At 47.2% G+C, this 15428-nt stretch overlaps 1 protein-coding gene across 6 annotated transcripts in view; it reads right to left on the reverse strand.

The window, feature by feature from the left end:
- Positions 1–50: 50 nt before the first annotated feature.
- LOC112468051 (trithorax group protein osa) overlaps positions 51–15428 on the reverse strand; it is a 21239-nt gene continuing 5861 nt past the window's right edge. Inside the window, exons 1-17 of one of the 6 annotated variants that reach the window (XM_025037075.1) lie at positions 13611–14095; positions 11948–12095; positions 11489–11587; positions 11030–11355; positions 10541–10937; positions 10325–10450; positions 10019–10203; positions 9844–9885; positions 8459–8656; positions 7424–7643; positions 7123–7299; positions 6816–6975; positions 6482–6740; positions 6163–6328; positions 5735–6048; positions 5244–5483; positions 51–4934 (exon numbers count right to left, since the gene is read on the reverse strand). In XM_025037075.1, the coding sequence (XP_024892843.1) occupies positions 2919–4934; positions 5244–5483; positions 5735–6048; positions 6163–6328; positions 6482–6740; positions 6816–6975; positions 7123–7299; positions 7424–7643; positions 8459–8656; positions 9844–9885; positions 10019–10203; positions 10325–10450; positions 10541–10937; positions 11030–11355; positions 11489–11587; positions 11948–12095; positions 13611–13685 (5148 nt within the window). In that variant the 5' untranslated portion in view covers positions 13686–14095 and the 3' untranslated portion in view covers positions 51–2918. Of the gene's footprint in view, positions 4935–5243; positions 5484–5734; positions 6049–6162; positions 6329–6481; positions 6741–6815; positions 6976–7122; positions 7300–7423; positions 7644–8458; positions 8657–9843; positions 9886–10018; positions 10204–10324; positions 10451–10540; positions 10938–11029; positions 11356–11488; positions 11588–11947; positions 12096–13610; positions 14096–15428 lie in introns of those variants that run through there. The other 5 variants (XM_025037074.1, XM_025037071.1, XM_025037070.1 and 2 more) reach the window with 5 other exon arrangements.

Genomic DNA, 15428 nt, shown 5'->3' on the forward strand with positions numbered 1-15428 from the left:
TTTATCATTATTATCATTGTATCTTGCCAAAGTCAGATCGCATCTTCGTCTTGGATAAAGTACGTCTAGTTTATTTCATAATTTATTTACAAAAAGTCTTAGTAAATTACACTTACAGGCATCTCCACTCGAACTAAAGTAAATAATTTAAGAGCTACATGTATTTAGATATCTATAGAATAGGATACTTTGGGGTCGGGGAGAAGCTGGGACCAGGGAAAGTGTTCTGTTTAACTTATCTCAACACGCTTCTAAATCGTATGTCTTCGCAAGAATTCGAGTCGTTTTAAACGGCTACACGTCGTATGTGAAAACTAAATCGTCATTCCGTCTCTCTTAAATTCATTCTCTCTACGAAACGAGGAAGTATACCAGTGGAAGGTGTGCGACGACGAGTTCGAATGCGTCTCTCTCTTTCTCTCTATTTCTCTTTTTCTTTTCCTTGCAACTGCTGCGTAAATGTTCGTGAGAGTGGGAGTTTACAATTAGATGTATGTATCATAAGAATCGTCAAAATATGTGCAAGCTGACAATCGGTATTTGTTAGTTTTACCATAACGTATATGCGCGCTTTGAAAAAGCATAAAATCTTGGTTATAAATATATTCCCATTAGAATCGTTTAATGGCACGATCGAGCTTAAATTTAAAAATCCTCTTGTTTTATCTTTTTAATATATTCGTTTCTACATTATCGCCCAGAATCAGTTTCATCTGCATCTACAGTGTTGGTTTTCCTCATCTTCCGCCTGTCCGTTCTTTTTTCTTTATATTTTCTTTTTTTGTTATCACAACGGCGTTTAATTACGTTTATAAATACGTTTATTCCAAAAAGACTGCAGTTAGTTAGATTCGCTACTTTCAAATCTCTTTTCGAAAGGAAGCCATTGAAAAAAGGAAAAAAAAAAAAAAAAGGAAACATTTACTGAACCTTCTAGGAATTCAAATAATTATTGCAAAATTAAACGGTAATTTAAGTGACTACCTAAATTGATCAGTTATAGTTTCGCAAGCTATATTTGTGTATTCTTTCTCTTTTCACAGACACTGTCCCCACCCCTTTTTCTACCGGCACCCCCATCCTCCGTGCATACATACACGCGCAAACACGCAGCACGCATTTTCTCTTCTCTAAAATCCATCTTTTATATCAATACGCGTACATATGGGACCCCCCGTTTGTCGAAGCGCCGTATGCGCGTATCGCACTCGCGCGAACATATCAAACACGCACACAAGTACTTATGGGCGGACATGTGTGCTCTAGGCCCGCTCTACTCTGAATCCCCTCTCTATTCTGGAACAGCTGGTCTCTCCCCTGTAAACTGGAATTCCTCTCTCGCTTCCGTTTAACGCGCCTGGCTTTGCCGCGTTAACCGTACGTAGAATAGGAGAAGCGAATGGGACGAACGCGAAGACCGTATGACGGCGTTCCGCTACTGCAGGAGTAAGAGTATCGAAAGGGGATTCCAGAATGGGGAGGGACAGAGCCCGGCCCGAACGATTTCAGAATAAAGGGAGCTACAGCATCTCCGTCGTCCCGCATTCTATCTCGAAACATTTTTTCTCTCATTCTTTCTCTCCCTTCGCCACCGCTCTTCCCCGTCTTTTTTCCATTCTTTCTCTCCCTCTTCCTCTCGCTGAACCTGTCAAACATATACATACATACATACATAGATACATACATGCATGCACGCAATACACAAATACATAAACATGTACGCACGCATGCACGCTTCCTCGCTCCTTTTCTCTCCCTCTCGCTTTCACGCTCTCTTTCTCTCTGCTACTGTTCCTTCTCAATCAGCGGCTTTATCACACGTATATTATTTTTTTTTCTCTTCTAGCAATGTCTTTCTTCAGTTCTAGTTTCTGCCTGTGCTTCTAAAATCGAGACTTCTCCGCGGCCTTACAGCCGCAAACGTATATTTGCGCCACCGTAGCCGCAGCACGAAAATCGAATAAGATTCAAATGGAAGTGTTATCTACAAAATATCTTAATTACTCGCTAATTACAGCACAAAACATGCAAATATAAAAATTTGCATTATATTATCGTTTAATATTTATATATATCATCCGATATATCATTCCACATCGCACCATTAAGGTTCGCCGACATGATTCTTGGTATATATATTATTATGCAGCTGACCGTTGTCTCTTGAAAGTCCGTTTTCTTTTTTTTACTGCGTATGCATATATTTGTGTGTGTGTTGTGTATGTGTATATATATATATATCATGTGTCCATGTTATATATCGCGGCCGCACGTGCGCGCAAGTATGTGTGTTGCACGTGTGTTTGTATCCGTGTGTCACGTGTCGTGTATATATATTTTGTAAATATGGATATACCGTGTGTGTCCTGCGTGTCAATACGTGTGGTTTCTCTATGTGTATGTGTATACCTTTTTTCCTTTCATTAACTATGAAATATCTTACACTATCGATATTATTCCAATTCATCGAAGGGGAAGGTATACCAACGGGCGGAGATCGCATCGGGTATACCTACACGCTAACACCAATAATTAAACTTTCTTACTTCCTGTTTAATCGATATAAAACTACAACTGCGCTGCCATGGCTTTTCATCAGCACTTTTGTTCCTTCACTCGTGCACTCGTATCACGTCGCGCGCGTGTCTCTCTCTTCTCGCCTCTCGTCACTCTCCAAGTCCCTCCCTCGTCTCTCTTTTCTCCGTCAGATATATATCCGTCTATATCTCCCGCTTTTCACGCCGCACACGCCCGCCTTTTTAAACTACAGCACTACTGCCGTCCGTACGCGACGTCGCACCACCGCGACAACGTCGCTGTGTCGCGTGCGTCTTACTCATCGTCGTCACCGTCGGCACCGTTATTTAACAACATATCCGCGCGAGTCGCGTAATAGTGTCTCGACCGACGACAGAGAGTTACGTGCCCCTCGAACACTGGAACAACACACGCGCGACTATCGCGGCGACCTGCTGATCCAGGATCTGGCTCATCACCAAGGCGAGCAGGCGGGACTCGTGCTGCAGAAGGAGAGTTCGGTTGTCCGGATGCCTGGCGAGGTTGAGTAGCGTGCCGGCCGCGCGCCGCAGCATGTCGAGGCTGGTGCCCATCGACTCGGGATTGTCGCGCAGCGCGGCGAGACCGTGCTGATTGGCGACCCCGAGAGCGCTCGTCTCGGCCTGCTCGATGAACGCGACGAGCAGCGCGACGCAGGGCGTCTGCAGGGCGATGGTGCGCGCGACCCCGCTGTCCGCGGCCGACAGGAAGTGCAGCAGATTCACGCCGAACTCGCGCAGCACCTGTTCCTCGCTGCGACAGAGGAGCCTGGTCAGCACCGAGCATAATCTCTGTAATCGTGAGTACGGCGGCGTCGCCACCACCAGGTCAACGTTGCACTCGGTCACGCATAACTTGCACAGCGCCTCGAGCGCGAGTCTCTGCGGGGACAGGGAGGAGTTCGGGCCGACCGTCGGGAAGGGATCCTGACCGTGCGCGGCCGGGCACACGGCCCAGTGCAGGAGGCCGTCGAGCACCGGCCGCGAGATCTCCTCCGGATGCTGACTCAGGTCCATGTGGCCGGATATGTTAGCGGCCATCACGAGAACGTTCTCCCTCACGTGATGGAGGAAGTCCCACCACCATTCGCCCTCGCCCTGTAGACTGCTACACGAGTCCGCAAAGTCCGCGTCCTCCTCGCGATCGTAATTGCGCGTCTTTTGCGCCCGTATCGGGTGCTCGTGGTGGAGCAGCAACAGCTTGCCGAGTAGACTGAGGAACGTAACGTTCTTCGCGAATTCCGCCTCGTTGCCGGGGATGAAGGTGAGATTCCTCAGGATCGTCGACAGGCACACGCAACGACGGGCCAGGCTGTCCTGCGTTTCCGTCACCAGGTAGAGACTCGCCTCGTCCCTGGAGTAGCTCTCGTCCTCGTAATCGCTTATCCTCCGTCGCTTTAGCGTTCCTGCCGGATCTCTTATGTTTAATCTTGGTCCCTCCTTGTCGTCTCTGGTCGTTTCCAGGTCGTGTTCTTCCGTCGCTTCCGTCTTGATCTCTGTTTTGTCTATGGTGTTGTCGATGTTGCCTGGTGCTGCCGCCGTCGCAGCCGTCGATTCGTTCAATCCATTCTGCGTCGGCAACGAGTCCTCGTCGTTCTTCGACACATCACTGCCAAAGTGCTCGCCCATATTGTTGTTCGCTTTCGTCACTTCGCTGTCGCAATCCTTCTTGAAGCCGTCGTTCTTCTTCTCGAACAGCTCCCTCGTGAGATCGTTCATCTCTACGGGTTCCTTCTTGATCCTCGACAGCACGTCGCTCAGAGTCTTCGTTTTCTTCTTCTTGTCCAGTTGTTGCTGCTGATGCTTGCGCTCGCCACTATCCTTGCTAGATTGCTTGTCGCCGAGTTCGCCGGACTTGTGGGTAAAGTCCAGCGTCTCGTGGACACCACCGACGTTGTCTGCTTTGGCTTCCTCCTTCAGATCCGTGCTGTCGACTTCTTTCTGCAACAGCGGCGGTTTCTCGTCCCTCAGCAAACGGGCGAAAGGCACCGAGCCCACTTCAGATTGAAAACACGTGACGATATATTTGGTCGCGTTTGTGTCGACTTGCCATGGCTCGGTTTCCGACTCGCACTCCTGATGATCCCAAGGCCTCCGCGTGTCCAAAACGAAGAGATCGTCATCCCGAGGGACGATCTTGACGGGGCGACCTCTCCTCGAGAGATACGTATAATTCGATGTCGACAGCAATTTCGTCCGATCCTCCGAATCGATCGGGCGCGTCACCGCGCCGAGATCTACCTCCGGACCGTCTGCGGCCTGGCAATAGCGATCGTCGTCGTTTACACATGATTCGAACATGTCGGAGAGAGAACGCGAGAAGTGCTCCAGCAGAACGTCCAGTAGTCCGGGTAAGTGTGTCAATCCGAAATAACTGACCTGTAAACGAAAGATTTATAAATATTTTTTACACATATACGTATGTTTATTCTGTTACTATACATAACAATATTTTACAAGTTCTTTTATGGAGCTTTTATAATTTTACGTAGCTTTATGTTAATTAGGTCTTAAAAAATATATATATATATATATATATAAATAATCGTATCATGAAAGATTCGTTAATAATTCTTGTATATATCTTTTATTCGTTGTATGTTTCATTTCTTTAATTTTCTATAAATTTCTTCAGTAGTCGTTGATTCTGCCTTTAAAATAATTGCAGTAGCAAAAAAATATACTCACAGAAGAATCATCGAATAACAAAATGTTTAATACGTCGAGGGCCCAGCAGCTCTCGGCGAGTAGACCAGATCTCAAAGCCATCATGATGCGCCAAGCTTCTACTGGTGCCACGTCAGCGCGCGTCAATTTCCGTCGCTTGTACAAAAGAGGTGTAATCGCTTCTACGCTGTCAGGAGGGAATGTCATTTCTCTCTTTGACGTCGGTTGCTGGCTGATCATGGGATTCACTCCGAGTTGAGTCTGCGCAAAATAATACGATGATACCTCGTTTGGCTACAAAACATTTTAATTATAAAATGACATATCGCGAAACAAGTATATGTATATCGTCCGCACAATACGTATGACAAAAAAATTAATTAAAGAATATACTAACAGTATGGGATATGTTGATTGAGAGCAGATATTATAACGTTTGTTAACTTTTTATCATTGGAATCCAACGCTTTCGCGTTGAGTTAAATTACGATTGACTTGCGAAAAGAATGTACCTGATGATTCCCGGGTGTTGGATACAAAGGGGACGGTTGATTCGTGTAGCGATGATCCCACGGTGGAGGTGGGTGCGGTATAGCGTTCAGCGACGGCTGAGATGGGGTCCTGTTCGATTGCTGGCTGGCCCATTGTTGACTACTAGCAATACTGCCAACCGCTGAAGGGGTTGGGGCAGCGGTGACGACTTGGGATCCTTGTTGCGGTTGTTGCTGTGGCGGTTGTTGCGATGGCGACGGCGCCGGTTGGCTTGGGTACTGAACCCTATTGTTTCCACTATTACTATTGTACTGATTAGTTGTATTTGGCCATCCTGCAGCAAGAAATTACATTTCCTTGGGTTAATTGCGATCCAAGTCCTCTCACTTAACTTGCAAAGCTTCTTCAGCAATAATAATATGTGATTATTGACATTAAAGTATCTCACCTGGATACGCCGGTCGTTGTTGATTATACTGGGGATACTGTTGGTCTTTGGCAAAGTCTGGGTGGCGTCTAGGTTGAGTGGGTCCCGGAGGGGGCGGTGGCATGTTCTTGTTAGCCGAGCCACTTCCAGTGTATATTTGAGTTCCACCGGGCGCTCCGTATCCACTCTGCAACGTAATGACAGATATTAAAAGATTGTTAACTTTATTACTTTATGAAAATTTTTAAATCACACAAAACATATTGAGCGATAAAAAATTAAACGAAATTTCTCGCGAACACAGGACAATATAAGATAATATAAAAATATCGAATATTACTTGTTCCTGTCGATAGTAATCTTGCGGACACGAGTATGACGACACAGTCGGCGGTTGTGAGGGCGAGGAAGGCTGACTGGTCGCCGTCTGCTGTTGCACAGCGGCCGGATGAGCCTGCGGTCCCGACGGATAGCTGTTACTCCGCGCGTTAGGAGGTGTTCCTGTGGGATAGCTAGCGGGACCTTGTTGACCACCGGTGTATCTGTACATGTCCTGTCCAGTAGCGTTGTTCGGCGGCATGTTACCACCTGGGTATCCCCTGTACGCGACAAAAATATATGAATGATTTTCTCCGCGAAACATTATAGCGGAATATGACGGTGATATCTCTCACCTGTCGACATCGGGGACGTATGGAGGATAATGCGTTCTAGGCGAGTACGGTTGACTGAACTCTCCCTGCTGAGACAGCGCATTTCCCTGCGGCCGAATGTACTGCTCTTGCGGATAGTTCTGATAGGAACCCGTGTTCTGGTAACTACCCTGTTGTATCCCTACAAACAAAATCGTTCGTCGTAAAATTCTTAACGACGCTCATTGTTGAGATCAAAACAAATGTATGCGATAAGTACGGCATCAACAGATGTAAAAATAAATCTAATGGCACGTACAGTTAAGGGATTGTAAACTGTGAGACGTACCTTGATGGGCGGAGGGTGCGCTGCTTTGACTGGGTGGCCTAGGTGGCGGCGGCGTGTACTCCGACGATGGGCCACCGGGTGTGCCGCTCGCGTAACTACCCTGATAGCTTCCATAACCGTCCATGGAAGCGTTGCTCGATCCAGGAGCGGGAAAGGAGTCTTGAGAATTGGAAGAACCTGCATGAACAAACGGTTCCTTTTCTAGCCGAGAAGAAGTCTCTTGATACAAGAAAGTTTTGTGCAAGCAAACAACAAAATTTCGAAGAGAAATAAAATTATATGTATCTGTAACAGTCCATACCCGGCGATGGTACGGAAGCAGTTCCCTTAGATCCCTTTTTCTTCGAGCCCGCCTCGACCTGATTGATGATGGGTTGCGGATCCACACCCCCGCGATCAAAGTGGCACTCGTATGCCAGCAGATGCTTCGTATAGTGTTTGCGCAATGTGTAAGCAGCGCTACTGCTGGCACCGATGCCCAAGAGGCCGGCTATATCCTTCCACGTTTTGTTTTTCGTCACCTACAGAAGGAAATTATACACACGCGTTCTTTACTACTGCTCGTGAAAGAGCACGTTCACGTCGAATCTCAAACACAGACAAAAAAGATCTGCATGTCCAAAAGAAATAGATAAACGCAATGATACAAAAGGCATCGCCGACGTTCTATAGCCTGAGGTACCAGTCTCAAAAAATTGATTTGATATCGATATGACTCGGCGAAGTCTCTAAACGCATGCAAATATGAAAAAAATAAAAAATAAATAAATAAAAAAAGAACGAGAGAGAAATACACAGAGTACAATCGGAACGAATTACCGTTATTGTAATATTTCGACATTAAAAGTTTATCTTCGCTGTGTGACTATTAGAATAATTCCATATAGCACCAAGGTTTGTAGATCAGGGTGTTTCCATATTCGACTGTTGAACAACTACTTCAAGAAAAGATATGTTAAGCCTTTCTTTTTCTTTCTTTTCCCAATGTTCAGACACAGATTATGAGAAAGGGATACTAATAGCAAAAATAATACAACTATACGTACATCATGCACAATTTAACATAGATGTAAAAACAAAGCGTATTCTGAGGTGTTTCGATACAAGTTATTTCAATTTCAGATCTGGATTTCGATAAATCGTCAAAGTTCTGTCATGTGCTCGATGCAAACTTCAGAAAAACTTTGAGTCATCGAGCACCGATAGCGAGGAGTATTCGACATAAGACACCTCAAAAGTGTACAGTGTGCAGAGCAAGTATAAAGAATGTAAAAATACATAAAAACAATACAAAAACTATGTAAGACACCAAGGGCTAGATGGAACTACACTGCACCTTGCATACCTCCATGAAGCCCCCCCTCTCCTTCACGTAGAGGTAAAGCCGAAATAGATCGAGGGGGTTCTTGGAGATGGTAGGACAACTGGTGATTGGTGATCTTCGCTCTTCCATGAAGTTGACCAGCTTGTCCAGCCAAGTTCTTCGTTCTATCGAGTCGTCCATTTCGTATAACTTTGCCAGACTATCTGTCTTCTGAAAGTCGCACAATTATTACGCTACTTTAGCATACTCTAAAGTATCTCATGTGGAATTTTATTAATATGTAAATTTGCGACAGAAATGTCTCGTCGTGTATTATTGATCTAATTAAAACATAGAACGATTATTATTCTTGCAAAGCTGCGAGAACATAATCCCAATCGTACCCAATCGTGATATAACATGCATAAATATAATGCTGGATCTGGATATTTGTATACTGCTTTTCTCTATTTGGTAAACGTTTTAGTTGATACAGTTGTTAATATATCCTTTATTACGGTTAGTAAAATGTACATTTATATCAAGTAAATCCACAGAGCGTAAACAGAAAATATAGTAATATTCTTAAAGATTTCGAGAACTATTTCTCCACCAATGCACGTTAAAAAATTTCTTATTTAACATTCATTGGACAAACTAAAAAAATGGAATAGAGCAATACGTAATATGCAGCCTAGTAATTTAATGCATGCGGTAATTATTAAGTAAACATTCTGTTGTTATGCAGATAATATGGAGAAACAAAATAGGAGGCAAAACTTATAAAATACCGAGTACAAGAAATAAGCACATCAATATATATAGTCTCGATAAATCATCTTGATAAATCGTCCGCGTAATATCATATTGGAGTTGCTGCAAAATTCATGTAGGACTAATAATCTGTGGTAATATTTGTGGAAATATATCACTATATTATTTAAGCTCATTTTACAATAGCCGTAAGACATAAGCAGTAAAAACTGACCACAGTCGATTATTCTTAAACTGAAAAATCCCATTAATCAATAACTTACTGCTGTCTTACTGCATACTCTTACAGCTATTGTAGACAAGCCTTTATTAAAGCGTGAGTTATATCATAATTCTTTCGCAATTAAAAAAAAAAAGTTAATTATTGTTGCAGTCGTCTGCCCAATAAAAATGTTCCATTAGTAATATCAAAAAATAAATAATATACTCTAAAATATTAATAAGCAAATTAGAAATTAGATTATTAAGAATATATTAAATACATATGTTATATTGAAATACTTAATGCTTTTATGGATACAGGGATATTAATATGATGCATGTGCCAAGCAAGAAATGTTAGTGTAGGGGACAAATGCCTAAAGCGTGGAGTGCAAAAGGGATTTTGACAATATAACAAATATTCGTAGTGAAAAAACAATAACCTTAGATCTGTACGGGTCTTGAGGCACATGACTGTTAAACACCTGTAAAATATTAAAATATTGAAAATGCAAATAATATATTGCATTCAAACTTCATCTGAAGTAATCAGTTAACTGCTAATTTAGCACATGAAAATGTGTATTACGCATAAAAGTGCATGCAGGTGATACGTACAGGACTAGCAGGAGGACGCGGCCAACCACCAGGACTGTTCATTTCGTTATATTCCTCGTGAATCGAATTAATGCTAGCAGCGCCAGGAGACGGAACGGTGCTTTGCGGTGTCGCAGGATGGCTGTGGTATCCTCCTATCATCTCCTTCCGCACTTTTGGTGTAAACGCTGGATCTTCACCAGAGGCTATTTATAATAAATTTGGTTAAAATAATTGTACTCGTGATCCCCGTATTGCGCGATGGCCGGAGTTTTACGAGATTAAACCGCACGAACACAAGCGAACAGATTTAGAGATAATACTAACCAGCTGATGCGTTAGATAACGTCGACTGCTGCGAACCTTCATCAAGAGACGTACCGTCTGGACCTGTTGTTATTACAGACGTCACAGTACCACTCGAAGTAGATATAACATTTATAGCTGACGTACCTACGCATAAAACGTGCACGTTCGTTATTTATTTGCGCAGACGATGATAAAGAGACAAAATTTACTTGATTTAAGAAGATTTTCAATCACCTGAAGCGGTCGTGGTTATACCGCTGTCATTGGAAGTTTCAGCCGTGAGATCTGCGGAATTGTGGCTGGTGGGAGTTGGTACTGACGCGGGGTGTGAATTCGGTGTTGTACTTGGCGGTGGCATCGGGCTGCCCTCGTGATTGAGAGGCGGCGTGGCCGCCGGCGTATGTAAGTGTGGTACCGCCGAGCTGGTAGGCGGTGGTGGTTGGTTACTTATGTGATTAGGAGACGGCGGTGGCGGACCCATAGAGCTCGCAGGCGGTCCCATGTTACCGATGACGGGTACTCCCGGAGCACCTGGCGGTACCATTGCGGTCGTACCACCAGCACCATAAACTTGCGGCGGTCCCGGACTCGGTGGCATTCCCGGTGGTACACTGTTAAAGCCCATTTTATGCTGAAAGACAATGGAGAACGATTACCTTCGATCAATATGACGATGAAATAAATCATTGTTACGCATTATTGATTAAATTAAATGTTTATTACCGTGTACGGTGGATATTGTACTAAATTATTGGGTCTGTTGGGAGGCTGATACTGATTGTTGGGTGGTGGTTGCGAGTTTGCAGGCGTTGGATATCCCTGTGGAAACTGCATGTGAGGACGCGGAGGTGGATACGTAGATTGTGCATGATAACCTCCAGGCTGACCCGCAGCTGTTCCACCAGGTGCATAGCCCATCCCACCACCCATTGGGCTGATTCCACCGAGAGCCGTCGAGCCGGGTCCCGGTTGCACTACACCAGGACCAGTGCTGTTCATTTTGTAGCTATGCATGTGTGGTGAAGGACCCAATGGCTGTTGGTATGCTCCTGAAACCGATGACCATTTTACTTTATTATTATTGACAAAACTTTAACGTGGTACGTTACATGGAAACAATGAATAAATTTCGCAGAGACGAAAACAGGATGACGAAAAGAGGAAAAGAAGTAAAATCGGTACCTTGAGTGGTCATTGGAGAGTGACTCATGCGTGGTGCTGGTCCACTACCATCCGACTGGCTACTCGACGGACGTGGAGGCATCTGAACGTTTTGTTGGCCTGTACATTGAAGAAGAAATTTTTATATAGGTACTCGAACGTACGACGCAAGAAGAAAAAAAAAGAGAAGGCCGGCAATAGATAAACTCTTATATAAAGCTCAAGTTACACTTCTTCAGTATCATTTTAAGAAAAAGACAACACAAACATAATTTATACATTGAGCGTGTGCTGTGCAGGACACCCCGGATATGTTTGAAAAGTTAGCGCGAGGTAAAACTTTCTTTCTAGGAAAGAACTAATTCATTCGAGAACGCGATTGAAAGAATACTTCCGTAACTCTGGGATATCCTGCACAAAGCGACCTGCAATTATAAATTCTATTATTAAATATAAATGCGAGTGAAAAGAGAGACAGACGTAAAAAAGACCGACCAACAGCAGGGGACATCGAGCGAGAACCTGTGGATCCTGTAGGTGACGGGGTAGGTCTCATCCCCTGAGAATTCGGTGTCCCTGGGCAAGCTGGTCCATTCGAACTGTCGTTACTATTCTGTCCTGATAATTCCTGCAATCACGGAATAACAATTTGCGATGAGAAAACGATTACTTAGAGCTTAAAGAAGAACAACGCGAAATACGAAATGCAAAAGAGATCAAACGTGACAGATTCTAGCGCAAGCTGGCATCTTATAATGATTCTAGCTTCGTAGTTTCATTAAAATTAGTTTATAACGAGTAAATTGTATAAACGCAACAAATTCAAATAGTTGATAAGGAGATGACATTTTACAAAAACAACTATCCCAAATTCATACATCGTGCGATTAGTCTACGAATATCGACTGTAGCTGTCTTTGAAGTAGGTCAGCACAATAGTGAACGTTCGCAGTAGATCCATCGCGGATATTAAGTCACTGCGATAGCGGGCACTTGTAACAAAAAAAAATATACAAGATACGGTCCTCGATGTAAACAGTTCACAATCGCAGTCCGCACGGGAGACACAGCGAGGAGCACCGGAGTCGGGTGAGATCCACGAGGATCGCTACAACCGATCGAGTTCTAGCCGTGCCGATCGAGGGACCGACTTGACGAGGAGTCAGGAGTCACACGCGCGTGAGTTCACCTCGGCCGCTACGTTTCAACGCGATTCGCGCCGCCTTCGTGGCTACGGACGACGACGCGGCGATGGGTCGCGACGTCGTCGGGCGTGCTCTCTGCTCTCTCGCGCGCGGTCGGAGAGACGGTGGTGGAGCCAGGCAGCGGACAATCGCGCGTTCCTCGTCTCAAAAAGCAATCGACGTCGACGCGACGGCGATGACGACGGCGACGTGGACGGCGAGGACGACGGCGGCCGTCCGAAGCGGCGCGAAGCGAAGCGAGAACCCAGCAACGGCGATGTCGCCCATGTTATTCGAGTCCGCGCGCGCGACGGTTAGTATATCGCGCACGAAACGTTCGCTCCTGTCGCACCACTGTCCCGCGTTGCGAAGCGGTACGAGGCGGAACGATCCCGTCCCGTCCGCGATCGTTGCCGTCGTTGTCGTCGCAACGCGATGGCACGCGGCGTCGTTCTCTCGGCCACAGTCCACGGAGCGCACAACAACCGTGTGTATACTCCGCACGGTCGAAATCGGTGTGTGTATGTGTGGTGTGTGTGTGCGCGCGCGCGCGCAGGCACGTGTATATGTGTGCGGCGCGCGTGCATGTGCCCGCGTGTACACGCACTTCGTACGGGTCGTCCGTCACAACGAGGCATCGGCACAGGCGAGCGGCGGCGGTCGGCGCGGCGCGGCGGTGGCCGCGCGCTGCGTGTGCGTGAATACGCGCGCGTGTGCGTGTATTCAGGATGGGGAAGGGGGACGGGGGGGAACGGGCGGAGGGAAGGAGAAAGAGAGTGGAACGGAGACGAGGATAGGCGTAGAGTCGGAGAGAGAGACGGGGTGGGTAGGTAGGGATGGATCGGAGGGAGACGGTGATATACAGCGAGAGAGAGAGATGAGGTGGGGCGAGGGGAGCGGAGAGTGAGGCCGAGAGCCGAGAGGAACGAAAGAAAATTCAGGCACATCATTACACCTACCAGGCCGCGTATAGCTGGTCCGTGTGGATGGCGATTAAACACTTCCTCGGGCGTACGAGCGAATGTACGGTACATAGGCCGTCCGGCGGCACAAGGACTCTCGGCATGACGCGAGAGATCGAAGGAGAGGCGTTACCCGGCTCTCCACTTAAAGCACGACGAGTAGCGACCGGGGCGAGAGAGGGAGAGAGACAGAGATAGAGAGAGATAGAGAGAAAAAGAGAGAGAAATAATAAGAGAAACGGATTTTGCCACCGTTTTGCGGAGTCCGGACTCCGGAGTCGCGCTTTCACATGTTTGTCGAACCGCGCGGAGTAACGTACGCGCCAGGCGGAGCGGAGCGGAGCTTGCGTTCTCCTCTCGGAGAGGATTCCCTCGGGAGCGCGCCGCGCCGTGCGAGCGAGAGAGAATTTATCGGACGATCGCTGCCGTCGGCGTACCGGTTAACGCGGGCATTATATTCCTGGTTGTATTCGTTCCTGGTTGTGCCGCCCTCCCCCCTCCCCCTGCCGCGCGTCGGAGGACGCGCTCGCGCGCTCTTTCTCTCTCTCTCTCTCTGTTTTTTTCTTTCGCTTTTTTATTCCGCCAACGCCGTCGCTTTGCCGTCATGTGCGTGCCACCTCGTTCTCCTCGAGCGTCGCATGTTGTGTCAATAAGTCTACTAAAAGAGCTCCGTGTCACGGTAGCCGAGGGCCGATGGAAACTTCGGGGTAGCACGTAGAGAGCTACGTGGTACAGTATCGTCGCGTCCGCGTCGGCGTCGTCGTGATCGTCGGTCGTCCCCTTTATTCGTGCGCCCGCTCTCGCCCGCTCGCCCGCCCGCCTGCCGCCACCTCGCCCGCCCGCCCGCTCGGTCTGTTTTTGCCCGCGTGAGCGCGTGCGTGCGCGTGTCGCGTGTTGGTAACGTCAAGCAGGTTATAATCCGCGCTCGGGGCTCGGGCCTCGGGCGACCGCGTGAGCAACGTGACGTAGAGCAACGTGCGCGATAGATAAACGGTTCGGCGAGGAGCGCGTCTCTTATCGGGGTCGCTCCTCGCGGTCGTCGCCGAGACCTCAGGTTTACAGATTTCCGCGTCTAGCTGGCTCGCTCGCTCGCTGGCGCTAGCAGGCAGACAAGGCAAGGCAAGGCAGGCGCTGGTCGCTCGTTGGGTTGGAGCATGATGGTTGGAGTTGGAGTCGGAGTCGGAGGGCGTTCTTTCGTGGCGCGGTAAGCGCTCGGCGCCGCTCGGCCGTTCCCGCCGTGCCTCGGCCCTCGGGCCAGCCGTGCGCCAGCGACGCGTTCCCAAAAGCCCTGGCTCCGCTCTCGGGAACTCTATCCGAAGTCGATATATTCCCGTATATATAGTCAAGCCTCTGCTATCTATTTCTCGCTAATAATATTATTCCCGTTAACGTTCTGTACGTTCTCGCCGAGCGCCCAAGTCCCTTCGAAGGAAGATTCTTCGACTTTTCTCTTTCTCCCCCCCCCCGCCCCCGCCCCCACCCCCGTTTCCCTCCCGTGGTTTTCCATTACTCCGAACTTAGCTGAAAGAGATCGCGAACGTTTCGGAATTGCGAAGTTGTCAACTTTATCCTCGTCCTTATTCCATCGAACGTATAGCACACGGATCGTCTCGTGTGTTGGATATACGGTGTTCTCCACACACTCTCGGTAGCTGACACACACACAAAAACACGTGTATGTGTGCGCGCGCGCGCAAAATCGTGGCGCGGCAAGCGGTCGGTGAGGATCGTACGACTTCGGCACTTTTCGATCGGCGAATTCGTGTGCCCCAGTAAAGCCTGGGCACCGAGATTCGTGTCTATACGATCTCTCGC

This window comes from Temnothorax curvispinosus, unplaced genomic scaffold (genome assembly GCF_003070985.1).
Source record: "Temnothorax curvispinosus isolate PA1 unplaced genomic scaffold, ASM307098v1 QBEX01018008.1, whole genome shotgun sequence".
Taxonomy (NCBI): domain Eukaryota; kingdom Metazoa; phylum Arthropoda; class Insecta; order Hymenoptera; family Formicidae; genus Temnothorax; species Temnothorax curvispinosus.